Below are 17472 nucleotides of genomic sequence, written 5' to 3'. Positions count from 1 at the left end.
GTGGCATGTGATGGTGGTTTAGTCGCTAAATCATGTCCAACTCTTGCAAGTCCATAGACTGTAGGCCGCCATCCCCTGTCTATGGGATTTCCCAGGCAAGAATACTGAAAGTTCCTCAGTTGTGTCCGACTCTTTGTGACCCCAGGGACTAGAATCCATGGCATTCTCCAGGCCAGAATACTGGAGTAGCTAGCATTTCCCTTCTCCAGGGGATCTTCCCAACCCAGGGATCGAACTGGCATTTCCTGAATTGCAGGTGGTCTCCTGAATTGCAGGTAGATTCTTTAAAGACTGTGGCATATAGTTGATAGTGCTTAATACACACTTTTGATATTAGTCAAATGACTGAGAAAGGACTGGGGCTCAGTAAGAACTTGCTACTTTTTTGGACTATGGTGGGAGTGGAGGTGGGAGCAAGATTAATACAGTGTTCAGAACAAGGTAGTAGATGATGCAAGAGAACCTAACGGATGAGCCAAGGCAGGGGTCAGATGGTAAGCACAGGTAAACACAGCCATGTGTCCATAGGCTGGTATATCCAAAAGCTCTGCATGCTGGGAATAGAGGGGAGAAGATGGAGCTGGAGCCAAGATGAGGGGAGCTGGGAAGGGGGCTGTGTGGGGCTGGGGACAGGAGCACACCTTGAGAGCCCAGCTCCACTCTGGGACAGAAAGCCCAGTGAACAGTCATCAGTACTTACGAAGCCCTCATTCCCCACTGAATCCCAGGTTCTAGCAGGTGCTCAGTGTGAAATGGATGCAGGGATGATAGTTATCTAGATAGAGTCACATCCATCACGGGCAGTGTGTGGGGGTCAGAAGCATCTGCACTGTGGCTTTGAGCAACCTGTCCATCAGGGCCAGGGCTCCCCCCGACGCCATAGAAGGTCACCAGCATCAGCATTCAGTTTTGAAAGTAGGGGGCAATGCGTGAGAGTCTAAGACAAGACCTGGAGCCAGGCCCTCATCATTGGGTTTGAGTTCTGGACAAGATTTATTCCAAAAAGAATATAGAACTTGGTCAGACTTACTGAGAAGGCAAAGATTTATCCAGTCCCATGGATAAATCCTTCAAAGAGAGATGGAGAGTAGCAACATGGGAGGATGTATAGCCTTCTCTCCATGTGTATTTATATGTCACCTCATTCCATAAATGCATTGTGGTATGTTTAATATTCATTACTCAAGGGTTGTTCTTTTTTTAAAGTCACTGGGGCAATGGAAACAAAGAAAAATACAGTTGGAAAATTTTAATGGAAACCAGGTGGAGTCAATACCCAAAACATATGCCATAAAATTCTATAAAATCGCCAGAGGTAGGCTAAACATTTGGTTCTGAACAGCCTGGTGGCCTGAGCAAGGAGGGAAACAGGGGCGGTCACCAACTTTATGGGGTTGGGAAGATAAACCACCAACAACTCAGTGAGATGCAGCCTTCCAGGGTGCTGAGACCTGGGGTGCTTTTTCCCTGGGTCCTCACACAAAGGAGCGCCATGGGTACACAGAGCTCCAGTGAGCACACTGTTGTGAGCTGCTCTTACACTTCCTGCCTCAACGTCAGGCTGGGCTCAGGAGCCTGGGTAGACCTGAAGGGCTCACCCTCAGAGTCAGCTGGGAAACAGCTTAGAGAATGAATACTTCTATTCTCCCAGACACATCTCCTCCTGGAGCACGGCTGCAGACCAGCAGAAATGTTGCCTCAAAACCTGGGGATGAAGGAACTGGACCACACCAGCTTTAATTCTGCATCTGGCACCGGAAGCCCATGTAAAGTTGGCTTTGGCAAAAATGGAAGGGTAATTAATAAGGAGACTGTTAAGGGAGTGAGAGTTACAGAGCCATCCCCAGCTGTGGGGCTTCACTTGGCTTACCCGCCAGTGACTCACGGGCTTATGAGCAATCCTCATATGCCTGATTTAGAGGACTTACTCACCCTTCAGAGAAAGACCTTAATGCAATAAAGCAAATGTCAGCAAGTGGGAAGCAGCTTAGCCTATCACCCCAGCCTGCACCCAGCTTCCCCCTCCCTGCCTCTCCCTGCCTGAGGCCTCTCCAGCCACTCAGCACCTGGACACACTCACATAGTGGGACACATTCCAGGGCTGAACGGAGGCTCAGAGATACGAAAGCAGGGAGAGACCTCAGGTGGACCAAGCCCTAAAGTCTGGTCCAGCAAGTTGACAGATTAGCTCTAAAGCACTAGACTTGGGGCAGGGTGAGGGCTAGAAGCCAGGATTTCCCTTCCTCTGCAGTGCTCTTCCCTCCGTTGCTTCCCCTGAAAGCCCTGGTTGGATTGCATAAATGCTGAAGGTAAAGCAGCTTCCCCAGTAGGGGTGACATTCTTACCTGACGTCTTTCCAAGGAATCTGTGGGGAAGGAAAGTTTTGTGGGGAGCAAGGCCTCAAGCAAAGCTTTTGAGGTGAGACATTTAGACAGTGCTGGGCTACCCTTGGGTTGGACGCCATCTTGCTATTTGCTGACATGGCACCTGCTGGGGGAGCTGGAGGCTTTTGGACACCCCATAGTCAAGGAGTATGGATTAGAATCCCTGTGTCGGGAATGTGTGGTATCAATCCCAGTCAGTTTCCTGTTCCTCATGATTAGGAAACAGTCCCCAAGAGTAGGCTGGAGCAGAGGCATAAGCCATGGGGATAAGCAAACACTGCCCCTTCCTTCTTCCACCACACAGAGGACATTACTCAGAAGGCAAGCTGATTCAGCCTTGGACTTAAACCCACTCATGGAAGGATTTACCTAGGAACTCCTTGGGGAATTATCTGCAAGAATTAATCCCAAGGGTAAACAAGAAGAACAAACATTTAAAGCAAACCTTTGTTCGTTTATTTGTCCCTCAGTCATTTTTCCATATCGGAGAAGGAAATGGCAACCCACTCCAGTGTTCTTGCCTGGAGAATCTCAGGGACAGGGGAGCCTGGTGGGCTGCCGTCTATGGGGTCGCACAGAGCCGGACACGACTGAAGCAGCTTAGCAGCAGCAGCATTTTTCCATACTTTTCTGAGTCTGCCATACGCAGGTACTGGGGAGAAGGCTGACCACAAGCTTGCCACTCAGGTTTGCTCCCATCAAGGGTCTCCGGTTCTGAGCAACTTTTGGGACCATCTAGCTTAGTTCACTCATTTCATGGATGAAAAAGCTGAGATCCAAGTTGAACTCTTTACCTGGGGCTTAAGGGAGTGAAGAGCTCAGGGTGGATAGATGCTCTGACCACCTCCCCACATGGCCTGGGTCTAAGGAATTCTCTTGCAAGCGAACTCAGGGAAGCCTCCCAACTGGAAAGCACTGAGTAGACAAACAGCCTCATGCCTGCAACTGCACACTCACCACCATCACCTTAAGAGTTCGTCTGGATAGAGCCCAGAAAAGTAGGCTGGGTCCCCACCTCAATGTACCCCTGCCTGAACTCATCAACAAGAAGCACTTTTGTTCTTTTTACTATTTTTATTTTGCACTATAAAAAAAAAAGATGACGACGATGACAACCAACATACTGCTTTTCTTCACATTCATATGGATTTTAGGAAATTATTGCCTTTTCCCCTGGAGAAATATCCTACAGACAAAAAAAAAAGTAGTACCACATTGAGAAATCTGCAAATCCCAGAAGTCAACAGCTTGAAGACAACCCCCAGGGGCAGGGAAGAACACAAGCGTCATCAGAGACGAGACAAGCACATATAAAGACAGCAAGCTGGGGGGACGACTGTTTCAATGCCACTGACCCAGGAAGTGGGTACCCTTTCTCTCTCGTGGCACCCACTGCCACCACCTCAAACAGGTGATTTTTGGTCTATGGTCTAAAGAACTCTTTTCAAATGACACAAGAGTTGCTTTGAGGAGAGGTGCAACGAGAAAGGTTCAAGTATGAGTAAGAATCATGCCCAAGTCCAAAGTCAGGGAAGAACCCACAGTGAGAAGGAAACCGGAAGTGTTCCCGTCTCACTACTTCACCCAACTGACTCCACCTGATCCAAGATGGAGTCTCAAAAGCATCTGAGGGTTCAAATCGGCATATACATCATGTCCCTAAAACCCTGCAGGGTTACTTTCCTGACTAGGTGGTGATCAGCTTATGCCCTGAAGCAACAGAGACAGATATAGAGACTGCCAAAATTAAAAAAAAAAAAAAAAAAAGGTGGAAATTGTGCTTCCTTCAAAATGAATTGGCTTCATGACTGCCTTTTCTCCTGGTCTAGCAACTGCTTTCTCCCATGTTGCTGCAGGTTATTTATTGCCTTATGCTTGAAATGAAAAGGCGAATTTTGAGGTGCAAAGACTGGGCAGTCCTGAGGGCGGGGGTCTGGAAGTACAGTAGTCAGCACGCACTGTGCTTTCATAATGGCTTGGCCTTCCTTCAGTCCCGAGGTCAGTCTCAAGTTTGTCTGCAAACCTGGTGACCCCTTCGCTGTCCCACCAGGATAGCAGGACAGGGCGAGGTCTTCAGCATTGCACAGGTATGAAATGTTCACGAGTCAAAATACAAAATCACAGTTGTTCTTGGGGCTGGGCTGGCTCCCCCAGCTCGGGTTTAGCAGGATGTAGCTGTGGCCAGGGGGCTCCGGCTGAGCTCTGAGGCTGTCGAGTGGGTGGGCACCGGGGCCAGCACCGAGGTAGGGAACGTGCAGTATGAAGCCTGCACGTCAGGGCTCAGTGTCTGCAAGTGGGCGAGGAATGAAGGGCCGGCTGCCTCTCCTTGGCAGGAGGGAGCCGGAGGGGTGGGCGCGGAAGGCAGGATCTCAGACTCATACTGTAGGAGCTGGCCCATGAAGCCGAAGTTGGGCGAGACCACACTCCTCCTCTGCTTGATGTAATCAAAGGCATCCTTCAGGTGGAACTGCTTGGTCTTCATGAGGTAAGCCATGCAGATGGTGGGTGAGCGGGAGATCCCAGCCTCACAGTGAACCAGGACCTTGCCTCCCTTTTCCCTGACACAGTCTGGAAGAAACAAGAGACAGTGGGACTGAGTTGGGATGGGGACTCAAAGGCAATTGGGTTTAAAAAAAAGTGACCTAGTTATCAAGTCTCATCATGTCTGCTCAACAGCAGTGGTCCCACAGTAGGCTTCTGCCAGTCTTTAATCCTCACTGGCGAGGACAGACCTTGGAGTCCCCCTGATGTCCATCCCTCTGTAGGACCTACACAAACCTTAGTTGTCAGGGTACTTGCACAGGTTCTGCCACTAGAGAGGCTCTAGACCTGGAGTAACCCCTTCCTGGGCATGCCATTTTAACTTGGGTTTCACAAATGGGTTTCAAGAAGGGCTTTGGGAGTATCTTTCAAACTGCCTTCAAGTTTTTATGGCACAATCACATTTTTCTGAGAGGCTCAAAGATTGACTTGGAAAAGCAATTCCTGTCTCTCAGGATCTGATTCTAATGGTGATAACCTAGTCCCCATCCTGGGAGAGGCCTTCCAACCTCCCCGGGCACCTTGTTTGGCTATGCCAGGGCGCGATGCTTGGCTCAGCCCCCAGGGTTCCCACCAATGAAACATACAATAAATAGTGTGCAACCACTAATTATAGCCTTGGCTAAGTGACGCTTACGAGACGGAGGATATAAATGGCTTTGGCAAACTCCATCTTGCACAACAATGGAAGTTGCTGCTATAAAGCTACCACCGTCAGTTAGCATGGTTTAGCTCAGTTTCACAAAGGCGGGGGTAGGGTGGGGGGAGCCTCCTTTTCTGTTCTATTCCTACCCCCAAAAGAGCTATAACTGTTAAAAATGGGCAGGGGTAAAAGGTTAAACATATATACACATCAAATTAAAACCACAAAAAAGAGTCTTTCCAATTAACCCTTTTGCTAGTGAGGAAACAATTACATCACAGGAAGTTAGACATACCTGGCACTATGTCAGGCCACCGAATGCAAAAACATTTAAGATTTTGAAGGGCCAATAAAAGTCAGCCCTCTTACCCACCTCCTTCCCCATGTTTAAAAGGTTTGCAGATGCATCTCTAAGATCTAAAAGATCAGGTTTCTGAGCAGTCAGGAAGGAACCCTTGAGTTTCCACAATGAAAATCTCAAAGGATGCCCCAGGATAGCTCCTTAGAGGTGCCCCCAATATAGTCTCTGATTCAAAAGAAAAAAAAAAAGTTCTTGTAAATTAGTTCAAAGGGGACTCCAAGTTCCTAGGATTACAGGGTCATGACTCCACAATTTTCTTCTGTTCCTCCACTGGCCTCGTCATCCAGCTTTTAGCTGGCCCAGAGCCAAATCCCAGAAACCAAAGAGCCTACAGTACCTTGCTTCTGGGTTTCCACTCCACCCCTTGGGGCTTGCCTTCCATGCGGCCCGTGGGAGGGGTCAGTGCCAGCGCAGTGCCAGCTCAGTCCCTCCCTCCTTCAGCAGGGGGAGGGGTCTGGGGAAAAGTAGCTCGTGTGCCTTCAGAATGCTGTGGGTTTGTGTGGTTGTGTACACAACAGATACAATGCACAGACCGGATGGGGAGGGAGGCATCTGAGAAGTAATGGGGGCTGTTTCATGACCTCACTGAGAAGCTATCTAGGTAATTAAATAACAGGCTGAGAAGGGCAAGGCATTCCCAGGGACAGGGAGAACAAGTCAAAGATTTCCCACCCTGAGCCCATCGTTTCGGCTGCCTCTCGGAGGCTCCAGAGGAACCACCGTCTCAGCCCAGAGGCTCAGGGGCCAGGGAGGGCAGGCTCAGCCTTTTGCTTGCAGTGAGTTTCTCAGTGGGATTCCATGGAGTAGAAGTTGTATATGATGAGCAGAGGGCCCACCACGTGGCAGAAGAGGGGAGCCCTTTAATGGCTCCCTGCACTAAGATATCACTGCTACACTCAACACCAGCCTTTCCCCTCCAACATCCCTCACAGCCAGAAGCAGGAAGACTACTGCTCAGCTTCAACAGCTGTGCAACGTTAGGGAGGAAAGAGGACTCTGGAAAGGGAAGCAAATCCACAAGTGTGGGCAGCGGGGCCCAGCCTAGTCCCCAAGGGAGGTGGATGGGAGAGAAAGATCTCAAATGAAAGAGCAGTCCAGTCCACTCTGAGGAGTTGAAATCCCAAGGCCCAGAAGCCCTTTCTAGGCAGAGGGACCAGAGGTTCCCAGGCCTACACAATGTAGTAAGTGATAACTACCTCACAGAACAAAGATGCCAACTTCTCTGTGCATAAAGCATGGAGCTTGAGTCGAGTGTTACCATTAATCCAAAATGAGCTGAAAATGCAAAACAAATTGTCCCCAAAGCAATTTGCCAAAAACCGTGGAAAGCTGCTGGGGCCCCGGGGTTTCAGTGTGTTAAGCAATGCTCTCTCGATCCTTCTGTTTGCTTTTAAAAATATCCCAATCTACGTAGAAGCACAGTCTGTGTGGTTCTTTCCCTTTCCTGTGTCCCTGGCATAGAGCATCACTCATGGACGCATTCTGCTTCCCATCCAGCCAGAAACACTAACAGAGCAGTCGTGAGTACTGCCTTAAGATGATATTAACTAATACATTTATCCTGCAAATTAAAGCTCCTATTAAACAGCAACTCAAATCCTCCCCTCTGTTGTTCTGAGGTGAATCTCTTTTTGGCTCCCACTTGTGGTGGTTGCACAAACAAGATGCTTTTCTTCTCAGCGATGGGGTGACCTCCATCAGTACATCAAAATCCAAGAACACACCCCTCTAAATAACTGAGGACAGCAGCACATACCAATGAAGTCTATTGCTTCTTGAAAGTGGGAGCTGATGTCAGCCGCGTGGCTGTCTTCCACGGGGATCCATTTGTAGTGTAGGTGCGTCGTGCAGGCCTCGGGGGTCCGACGGGAGACGTTGAGCAGGGCTGTGATGTGCAGGTTGGCAAGGAACTCGCACTTGGATGCGTGGTAGGCACTTCCAAGGTAAAGGAACGGAAGGATTTCAACTGGGCCGCCCTGGAAGCAGGGGCAAAGGACAACCAGGAAATATTGATCAGCTTGCTCTTCGGAGAGAAGAAAGAAAACAATCCTGACCTATTTGTTTTCAAGTGGGAGGTTCCCTCTCTGGTTTCCAGGTAGAGAGTTGATAGCCAAGGCAGTTTAACCAAGAGTTTGGGTAGAGGCTCCAGCCTGGTAAACTCTCTACCCTATGTCGCTGCCTTGGGACTCAGGGACAGCAAATCCCACACAGCTGAGATTTTCATTTCCTTACATATATCGAGGTGGCGGGAAATGTTGGCAGCCCTTCTAGACTGACAAGGATGAGAAGCAGGGTGGGTTGCTGGAAGACTTGAGAAGACCATGTTGAAATTCTAGCTGCCCTATGAGTGCCAGGCCAAGGCCTGAACCTTGGGGGCAATCTCGATTTCCTTCTAGATAAAATGGAAAAGGGTCCAACAGGGTGAGTCCCCTCCTTTACAGTCTTGACCTTGGATGTAATGTGTTTCATCAGACCTAGGACACTGCTGATCCTAAGAGGCATTTGGATCCTCAGCAACATCAAAACGTGCCTCCCACCATCCCAAAAAGTATATTTCTCAGAAGTGAAAATAACCACGATCTATCCAAAATCCTCAGATAAGGAAAAGCTGTTAGGCCATGAGCAGAGGCTTGGTCTTTTTTTGTTGTTATTTTCTTAGCTATGCTGCTCAGCATGTGGGATGCAGGATCTTAGTTCCCTGACCAGGGATCAAACCTATGCCCCCTGCAGTGGAGGCACTGAGTCTTAACCAGTGGACCATGAGGGAAGTCCCAGGCCTGATCTTTAGTACGGTTGAGTTTTTCTGAGAGATGCTTACATCCTCACCCTTTTGGGAGACAACCTATACCTCAGGTTTCTAGTTACGAAGGATCCAAAGAACCAGAGACCATCTACCCTGCTGGCTAATCAGACTCTGGCAGTCTCAGCATTTCCAGGGTGGCCAGAAAAGCTATCGTTCCACAGCTGGAACAATGGGAGCCCGAGATCTACAGGGAAAAACACTGAGCTGGGGTGACGGTGGCTGTGTCTTTGGCCACCTTTCTCGTATCATCCATCCGTTTCTTGTGTTTCCATTTCCTGTCCTGGAATAAGAGTGGAATGGAAACTTTCTGCCAGCCCCTTGATAGGGAAAGGGGCATGGGATGAGGGCCGGCAGAAGGCAGTTCTCAGAATACCCCGTACGGGTGTCTGCTTTTCCTTTCCGGAGATGTCGGGTGTTTAAGGCAAAGGCCAGTTTGACCACTTGAAAGAAACTTAAAGAGATTTTACAAAAGGTAGTAATAGTAACAATCAGTACTTTTGTTAGCTGCCCCCTGGGCTTAACACTTAAGATGTAACTACATAGATGTCTCCCTCTCTTTAGAGATTGGAAAATGCTGCCATACCAGACCTGGGATCCTACTCAGTTTCTCCTGGAGCTTAACCCAACCAACACCCATGAAACCATATTTCTTTCCTTTTTTGAATCTTCTTCTTAGATTCAAGAGGAAGAAACCAAAGGCCTTCAGAAACCTCAAAGGTTAACACGACCTCCCCTAGCTTTTCTCAAGGAAGAAGCACTTCTAAGAAGTAACACTAGGGGCTTCCTCAGATGAGTCTTGGAGACACTTCAGGGCCTCCCCCGGTTCTTGCATGGCCAAAGGGCTGTGTGCTTTCACAACATCCTGCAAATTCTCATTTCTCTTTCACTTTCTGAGAAAGGGAGGGGGGGAAAACACCACCCAAACAAACAAACGCAAATGGAAATCCAGCTAAGCCGGATGCCCACGGCTTGAAAGCCCAGGGTTCATTATACTCTGTAATTTTAACAAAGGAAAACAAACAAAATAATAACCTTGGCACCTCGCCAAGCGAATAGGTTTCCTGACCAAAGATTCCATTCAAGGAAAAGCCACCTGGCTGAACTTGGAAGTCTATCCCCAGGGGGCAGAGCTTTGCTCATGGCAGGCAGTTGGCATCTTATGCAGCAGCATCTAGAAGTCTTCCTTCTTATGATTTGGGTATGTTCTTATTTTGTGTCAAGAACCTAAAAAGTTCCTCCTACCAAGTCAGGTACCTACTGGAATGACCCTCTTCCAAAAGAAGGCAAGTGGCAAATAGAACAGGGTCCTGAAAAGGACCAGAGCAAAGGATGAAAAGAAGGGAGTTCTGAGCTTAGTGCTGCCATGAACTGAGCTGCAGGATTCTTGGCAAAAATCAATCACCCACGAGCTCTGACAGTTTTTCCCTCTGTAAAATGGGAAAGTGGGTTTGATCTCTGGTTTCTGCACATCTGGGTCCCTGCTTGCTTCCCTTCCCCACCCCACCCCCTCCATCCTCCTGCATCACAGGTAATCCTCTGGCTGAGCCGTCCACTTTTTTTGCCTTTAGTGGGTTGCCAGAAAGTACGATTCTAGGAAGGGAAAAAACCCACAGGTTTGTAGACACATGAAATCCTCTAGTGTCTCTTGATCTCTGGTTTCAGAATTTATGGAATTATAAGCATCACAAACCCCTAAAGGAAGCTGCATAGCTACAACCTTCCCCCAATCTTCCTCCTTCAGTTAAAAATACCAAGACACGCCTTTACAGGTACTGGGTTGGTTTGCAGAAACTGCAGAGCATGAACAATTACACAGAAGACCAACACAGGAAGCCTGAATGTCAGCTCTGAAAACGTCTTCAGGGAAACCTAAACTGCTATTTCGATGCTTCTCTGCACCTCCCAGGCCAGCTAACAATAATATATCTTCCACTTCCCCTTTTCTCCAGAAGCCACCGAGCATCCTGAAGCGTGTTTGCTCTTGACAGCTTATTTGCTGGAAGGAAGCCCATGTACTCTTGGATGGAAACTCTAGTTGGCAAGCAACAGAGGTTCTCCAAAGCTAGAGGCCTCTGCCAGCTCCCTGATCCGCAAAAGAACCAACCAACGTTAGTGATCAGGGAGAGGGAGAGGCAGGGTGCTGTGCAAGGAACAGAGCCAGGGGCCCGGATGGCACTTCCACACCTCGTACCTGGTCATAGGCCGGCCTGCAGCTGATGTTAAGCACTGATTTCCCACACTGACTGATGAGGGCTCTCTCAGTTTCCACCTTCTCTTGTGAAATGGGTTTTACATCCACACAACACTCAGGATATTCCGAGTAGAAAGTCTCATATCCCCCTAAAAGACAAAAATAAGAAAGCAAGAGAGATATAAGCACTGACTTTTTTTTTCAGTCTGTCAGAAAACACCTAGAATTGATCAATACTCTTGAGAGTGGAATACCAAAAAAAGGTATTAAGTTACTATACATTCTGGTCTTATAGAAAAACTGAGCCAAAACAGGTAATAGTTTTAGAATAGAAATGGGCTCCACAGACAAATACACACCCACTCTCTCTTTCTCTCCTAAAAAGCTACAGTTCAAAGGCAATTATTAACTTTTTATGTCTATCAGAAGAAGCTTAAGCTGTGAAAGGAAATATATCTGACATCTGGCAAATATTAACCAAACCCCTCCAGACAACAAAAGCTATTTTCTCACATTTATCTAAAAGGTGTGATTATGCAGAATTTCATTAGTTCTTGAAAGAAGCGCCTAAACTGGTCTGTTTCATCCATAGCCAATCAGCTCTAAACAGGATTATAGATGCAACCCCCTCTATAAGGGAATGGGGTCTTACATGAGGTTTTACCCTCAGGGCCATAAAACAGCCCTGCCCTCTCTCCTTCCCAAGGTGCTAAGAACACCGCTGACAGTCCTCTCCACAGGTCCAGTGTAATCAATCTAGTTAATTACCTTCTAAACCAAACTAGAGGAATGAGGCCTTCTGAATTTAATTCTTATCTCCGCCCTTAACCCCCACTGCTTTCCCCTTGATGGCCACCTACTCACCCTTTATCTCCTTATTACCCTCCCCTCCTGAACTTTCTCCCCAGCTACACACACCCTTGTGTGTGCATACACACCCTCAAACTGATAAGTCAACTACCCGCAGGTATGATTCTATAAAAATCCTAACTACATTTAAACTTCTCCAATTGGATCACTTAAGAACTACTCTGACCAAATCAGAGAAACTTGAGTATGTAAATTCTTGGGCCTGCGCAGGAAGTGGGAAGAACCGAACAAAAACATTGGCCCTGAAGCCTGAGAATGCCAACTGCTGCTGGGTGAATAGGCCAGCCTCGTGTGGGGGAACCCCCTGCTTCCACTCCAAAGGGACCTAAGCCGTTTCCTAGAGCCTCCAGAAAACCTGCTTCTTTTTCCAGAGAATTGGGGTCAAAACATCAAATTTTGTTTGTTTGTTTGTTTTGTTTTGTTTTTTGGCCACACTCTGTGACTTGCAGGATCTTTAGTTCCTGGACCAGGGATTGAACCTGGACCCTGGCAGTGAAAGTACCCAGTCCTAACCATTAGACTGCCAAGGAATTCCTTCAATCATCAGTTAAAGAAGCATTCTGAGACCATATTTTTTTCCCCAACAGCCCTCTTTTTTTCCTTCTGTCTTTTGGTGCTGTGATAGCTCCACAGTGGAGCACATGGTGGCTTTTTTAAACCCCTGCCATAGGCAAATGGTTAATGGATTACTCGGCAGTCTCCAGCTCTCTTTCAGAAGCTGCAGCCAATTCCTAGAATGAGTCATCTCGTCATTACTGCTTCCTCTCAGCGTGCTGGAACTGCCCCCGCCCCCACCAAGCACACCCAAATCTCCCCTGTGGTCACTTCAACAAATAGCCACCCGGGCCTCCCCAGATGAGCTTCCGGACCTCCACAATGACCAATTTCCCGGTTATGCTGACAGGTCATGCCGGAGGGGGACAGAGGTGGAAAGTTTGGAGGTATCTGTGGCTTAGTTTCCCCTCCTTCACCACCACTGCCTCCGCCCCCTGCACGGACCCTCAGCTTCTTCCAAAGAGATGTCCCTAGTAAGCAAAGCACTTCCTGCACCTCAACATTTTCGTTTGTAGGAGACACAATGGGTGATAGGGGACAGGAATCTGAAGTAAAGCGGCCCAGGCCCTCTCAAACTCCAGCATGAAACTTGGGAAAGAAAAGCCTTCAGGTCACCCCATCTCTTGGCTTTAAATAGAGCACTTAAAACAGCTGGCTCTTAGGAGGACCGACAGGAGGTGCGGGTGTGGGCTGGGTCCTGCCTGCCTGTTGACAAAATATGGCAGGCAGACAGAGTCTCAGTGTGACAAGGGACAGATAAACAGGGTCCTGCCTCTTCAAGTTGGGGTCAGGAGTCCTCCAGGTTAGCTGGTCTGTCTTTCACCCACTCCCATCAGAGGGCTGGAGAGATGGAGCATTCCTCTCTGGTGCCTCACTTGAGATGCAAGAGCTGTAGCAACTCTTGGCTGCTTCAGTTGTCTTCAGAGTGGTTCTGTTTTTGATCACCACTGCAATACCAGGGGAGTTGAGCAGAGAAGACGGACACTATCTATAAATACACATTAACAATGTCACTTGGTCAATTCATTTTAGTGGGTTTTGTGTGTGTGTGTGTGTGCAGAAGGCATTGACAGAAGTGTACAAGGCATTGCCCCCACGATCTGAGATGCCACTAGATCAAAAACCTGAGCTCCTATGTGGATGTGAGTTAGGTGAAGAAATTATTTTCTTTGGCAACAACTTAAAAGTTCAGCATTGTTGTAAGGCTAAGTATCAAGCAATTTCTACTGAAATTTAAAACAGACATAAACTGTGACCTGGCAATTCTCATAATTTTACTAAAAGACAGTACACACACAAAAAAGCATTTGGACAGAGATATACTCTCCCACGCTGCTTCAAATACTAAGGTGTGAAGCAATCTACTTACTGGCTATCATCAGGGGATGAGTTTAAAAAGCGAATAAGGGAAAAAAAAAAAGGAATAGGACATGTATGCTCTGATATGGACAAGTCTCTCAAGATCTAGTTAGGTGAAAGAGGCAGGAACAGGAAATATACAAAATCATTCTATTTTTAAAAGATACTCATGGAAAATTAATTTATCTAAAGATGAACAAGAAATAGTTGACTGTTGCCTCTAGGGAGTGGAACTGGGTTCTAGGCTGTGCAGAAGATCCACTTTTCATTAAAGCATGTTACTTTCATTAAAAATTAAAAAAAAATCATTTTTACTTGAGATGTGAGTCTACAGAGCTGCCTACTAGCTGCCTACCTCCTGTAGCAATAACTTCCAAATGTCTTGCATGGCCCCTTGGAGAGGGCTGGAGGCCAGAGGTAGGACCAGAAGCAGGTTCCTGGAAGATATCTTTCATGCTGCTGGAGAGGCAGAAGCTTTTCCTGTACTCACTGCTAAGAAGAGGAGACCAAAAAGGGTATCAGGAAGACAAAGAAATCAGGGGCTCTGTGTGAAAGCTCTGCAGAGTTTAGAGGGCACTCTCCATCTCCTGGGGGCTGAGGCTGGGGGTAAGAGAAAGATCTTCTGCCTCTGGTGTCTCCCTAACAGGAATCAACTGGGGACAGACAGCCTGCAAGAGGTGCTAATCCAAGTGGGAGCTGCCCCTGAATCTCTGGAATCTCCCAATCTGGAAGATGTAAAACTCCACAGGTTGCACGGTTCTAAAACAGCGCCATCACGCTCTCAGCTCACCGCACCTGGGTTCTGAATTCCAGCTATGTTACATCTCAAGGCGATCTCCCAGAGCTGGCTGGGCTGAGTCCTCATGGTCTCTTCCCTATAGGCTAAGCCTTCCATACACCTGAGGTTAAAACGGACTCAAATAAAAGGTGGCAGCAATCACAGGAAGTGATCCAGAAATCAATACTCTGGAATTTGACAGTAAATCACCCACCCACCAGCGAAGTCATCTCCCCCAGCAGGTGTAACGTGCAGACTGTTGAAGCAGCTACTGGAGGGTCTCAAACCAAATGCGCCGCAGTCCCCTTCACAAGCACCCTGTGGCTCCTCTCCTAGGTCCTGGCTCGCCCGCCAACCTGCCGCCAGCCCCCGGGAGACCGCGTTAGGTGCCCCAGCTCTGGCCCACGACCAGTCCAGGGGATGATCCCAGGGCGGGAGAGAGAAGGTGAAAAAGAGTGGGAACACTAAAGACTGCCAGCTCCAAATGGAGCTGGCCTGGGAGGGGAGAAGGGGAAGCCGAGGAACAATAAAAAGCAATAAAATGAAATGAAAAGGAAGAGAGGGGAGCGACTCGCCAGGGTCAAAAAGGCAAGAGGGTCGATGAAGACACAGCCTAACATACGTTAATTGTCCAGGCGGGAGGAAAGGGGACACCGCGGCGCCACGCTCCTGGGGGGGTGGTGGCGACCCGCGGATCCCTTCAGATCTGTCCATTAGGAAGGCTCCAGAGCGTCGGCCCCAGCGAAAGACATGAAGCCGGCGCCGGGAAACCCGGCTCATGCTGGGCGCTCCCTAACTGCTAAGAAGCAGCGCCCCCAGCAGCGTGCAGCAACCCCACCCCCCCACCCCCACCCCCACCCCCGGGCAGCCAGGCCGTCAAACGCTTTCGAGGAACACAGGTGGGGACGGAGAAGCTGCGAGCGCTGACACCGGTCGTGGCCTTCCCGGGGCACGTCAAGCCCCAGGGTGCAGAACTTTCCCGGCGCCAGGATCGAGGAAGGCGCCGGCGCCGGCAGGGGACCCCAAAGCCCGGGGCCGTCCTGGCGCGGGGGGGTGACCGAGGACCCGCGGCTCGGACGCAGCTCACCTTTGAGGAAGTAGACCCGCGGGCCGGCGGGCAGGCAGGCGAGCAGCGAGGTGAGCACGACGCGCGCGGCGCTCTCTTCGCGCAGCTTCTGCCAGTGCCGGCTGCCCTGGTCCAGCACGACCACGGCCGCCACGCCGCCGCCGCCCTCCTGCAGCAGCCGCGCGCGCGCCGCCTCGTCGGGCAGCACGTAGCGCGCCGACACCGCGCCGCCGCGGGCCCGCCGCAACACCACCGAGTTGAGGTTGACGTTCAGCGAGCCGCGCACGCTCGAGGCGGCGAAGGCCAGGTAGGGCCGGCAGTCGAGCACCACACAGCGCGCCGCCGCCTCCTTGCGAAGCATCTTGCGCAGTTGGCGCCCGTCGAGCGATGTGACCTTCATGCCGCCGCCCAGCGGCCCCGCGCCGTGCGCGCCGCAGGTGCCCACAGCCAGGGTGCCCGCCGGCGAGGCCCAGCAGGACGACCCCACGGGGCTGCGGCCGGCCGACCGAGCCCGGCGCCGGAGCGGACGCTCAACTCTTCTTTCCCGCTCCGCACGCTCGGCGCCCGGCCCGGCCACTGGCTGCCGCAGAAGCCGGGGATTCCGCCGGCAGCGGAGCGTTTTATGTGAATGGGCTTGTGGCTTGTGACGTGGCTGCCCATATAAGGCGGAATATGGGTATTTCCCCGCCCCTTCAGGCCGCGGCCACGCCCCTAGGGGGCGGGACGCGCTGGGCGGGCGCCCCAGCGTTAGTCAGCCCGAGAAAGAGGAAGTGGAAGGCGCCTCGCTGTGTTCTCTGCGGCGCTGCGCGCAGACACTCACTTGCGCATCACCGGGGACTGCCGGTGGGTTGTCAGGAATGCCAGGAGGCCGAGGTGACCCACGCTGTGCGGGAAGAGGAGGAAGCGGAGGAGGCAGAGCTAGCGTCGCACCATAGGCTTTGAGTTTCATAGACGTAGGTTCTGGACCTTCTGGGGGCCGTGCCTGACAGTGCGGTAGGCAGAGCTAGGGGCGCCCTCGGCCGTGCCCCCAGATGAATCAGAAGCAGATTTCAGGCGTTACGGAAGTCTTTACGCGGGAAATGAGATGCTAGCTGGAATTTGCTTCGAAGTCTGAGTTATTGATGACTCAAGTTTGGGCTTGTATTGGTAATCATTGGAGCTTGGTGATGGGTACCTGGGTGTTCATTATACGGTTTTTCTCTACTTTATATTTTGAAGTTTTCCACCGTAAAAGTACCCGAAAGTAAAAATAGGAAGAGAAGGGCCAGCAGTTAATCTCCCCAAATGGATTCTGCCCTCAAAGGATTTTCTTTGTCACACTCCCAGATAAAAATTAGAATGGTTGTAAGGACCTATTATTGTACAGCACTTGAAACTCTACTTAATGTTTTGTGACAGCCTGGATGGGAGGGGGGCGTTTGGGGAAGAATGGATACATGTATATGTATGGCTGAGGCCCTTTGCTGTTCACCTGAAACTACCACAACATTGTTAATCGGCTATCAGTTCAGTTCAGTTCAGTCGCTCAGTCATGTCCGACTCTTTGCAACCCCATGAATTGGCTATACCCCCCAATAAAAAAAAATAAAGCTAAAATTTCACTGAAAAAAAAATAGAATGTTTTTTTGAGGAACCATTTTCTGTCACCCGGAAAATATCTGTGGTGAACTCAGCTGCAGCGTCAGCATGCACTGTTGATGGAGCTCAGCCCAGCCAACTGTCCAGGTGGCTTCTGGGATTTAGGGGATTATCGGTGGATAAAGTATAATCCCAGGCTGTCTGCCCCCACTAGTCCCCAGCAGCTTTAGGCTTCCCATCCCCAGTCTTGGGGAACTGGACACACTCACCCATTCAGCAAGTATTTATTGAGGGGCAGCTCTGTTCCCTGATAGCTGCAGAGACACTCTTAGGGAAACAGGCT

General features: G+C 49.8%; 1 protein-coding gene across 1 annotated transcript; it reads right to left on the bottom strand.

The window, feature by feature from the left end:
- Positions 1 to 3438: 3438 nt before the first annotated feature.
- On the bottom strand, positions 3439 to 17158 carry DUSP5 (dual specificity phosphatase 5). Its single transcript, XM_069568013.1, has 4 exons — positions 15573 to 17158; positions 10924 to 11072; positions 7686 to 7905; positions 3439 to 4952 (listed from the first exon to the last, which is right to left on the bottom strand). Exons 1-4 carry the CDS (start codon positions 15949 to 15951, stop codon positions 4546 to 4548), a joined length of 1155 nt encoding a protein of 384 aa, XP_069424114.1. The 5' UTR covers positions 15952 to 17158; the 3' UTR covers positions 3439 to 4545.
- Positions 17159 to 17472: the final 314 nt, after the last annotated feature.

Source organism: Ovis canadensis, chromosome 22 (genome assembly GCF_042477335.2).
Source record: "Ovis canadensis isolate MfBH-ARS-UI-01 breed Bighorn chromosome 22, ARS-UI_OviCan_v2, whole genome shotgun sequence".
Taxonomy (NCBI): domain Eukaryota; kingdom Metazoa; phylum Chordata; class Mammalia; order Artiodactyla; family Bovidae; genus Ovis; species Ovis canadensis.
Note: the sequence above shows the minus strand (reverse complement) of the source record. Positions and strands in the feature narration are given on the sequence as shown.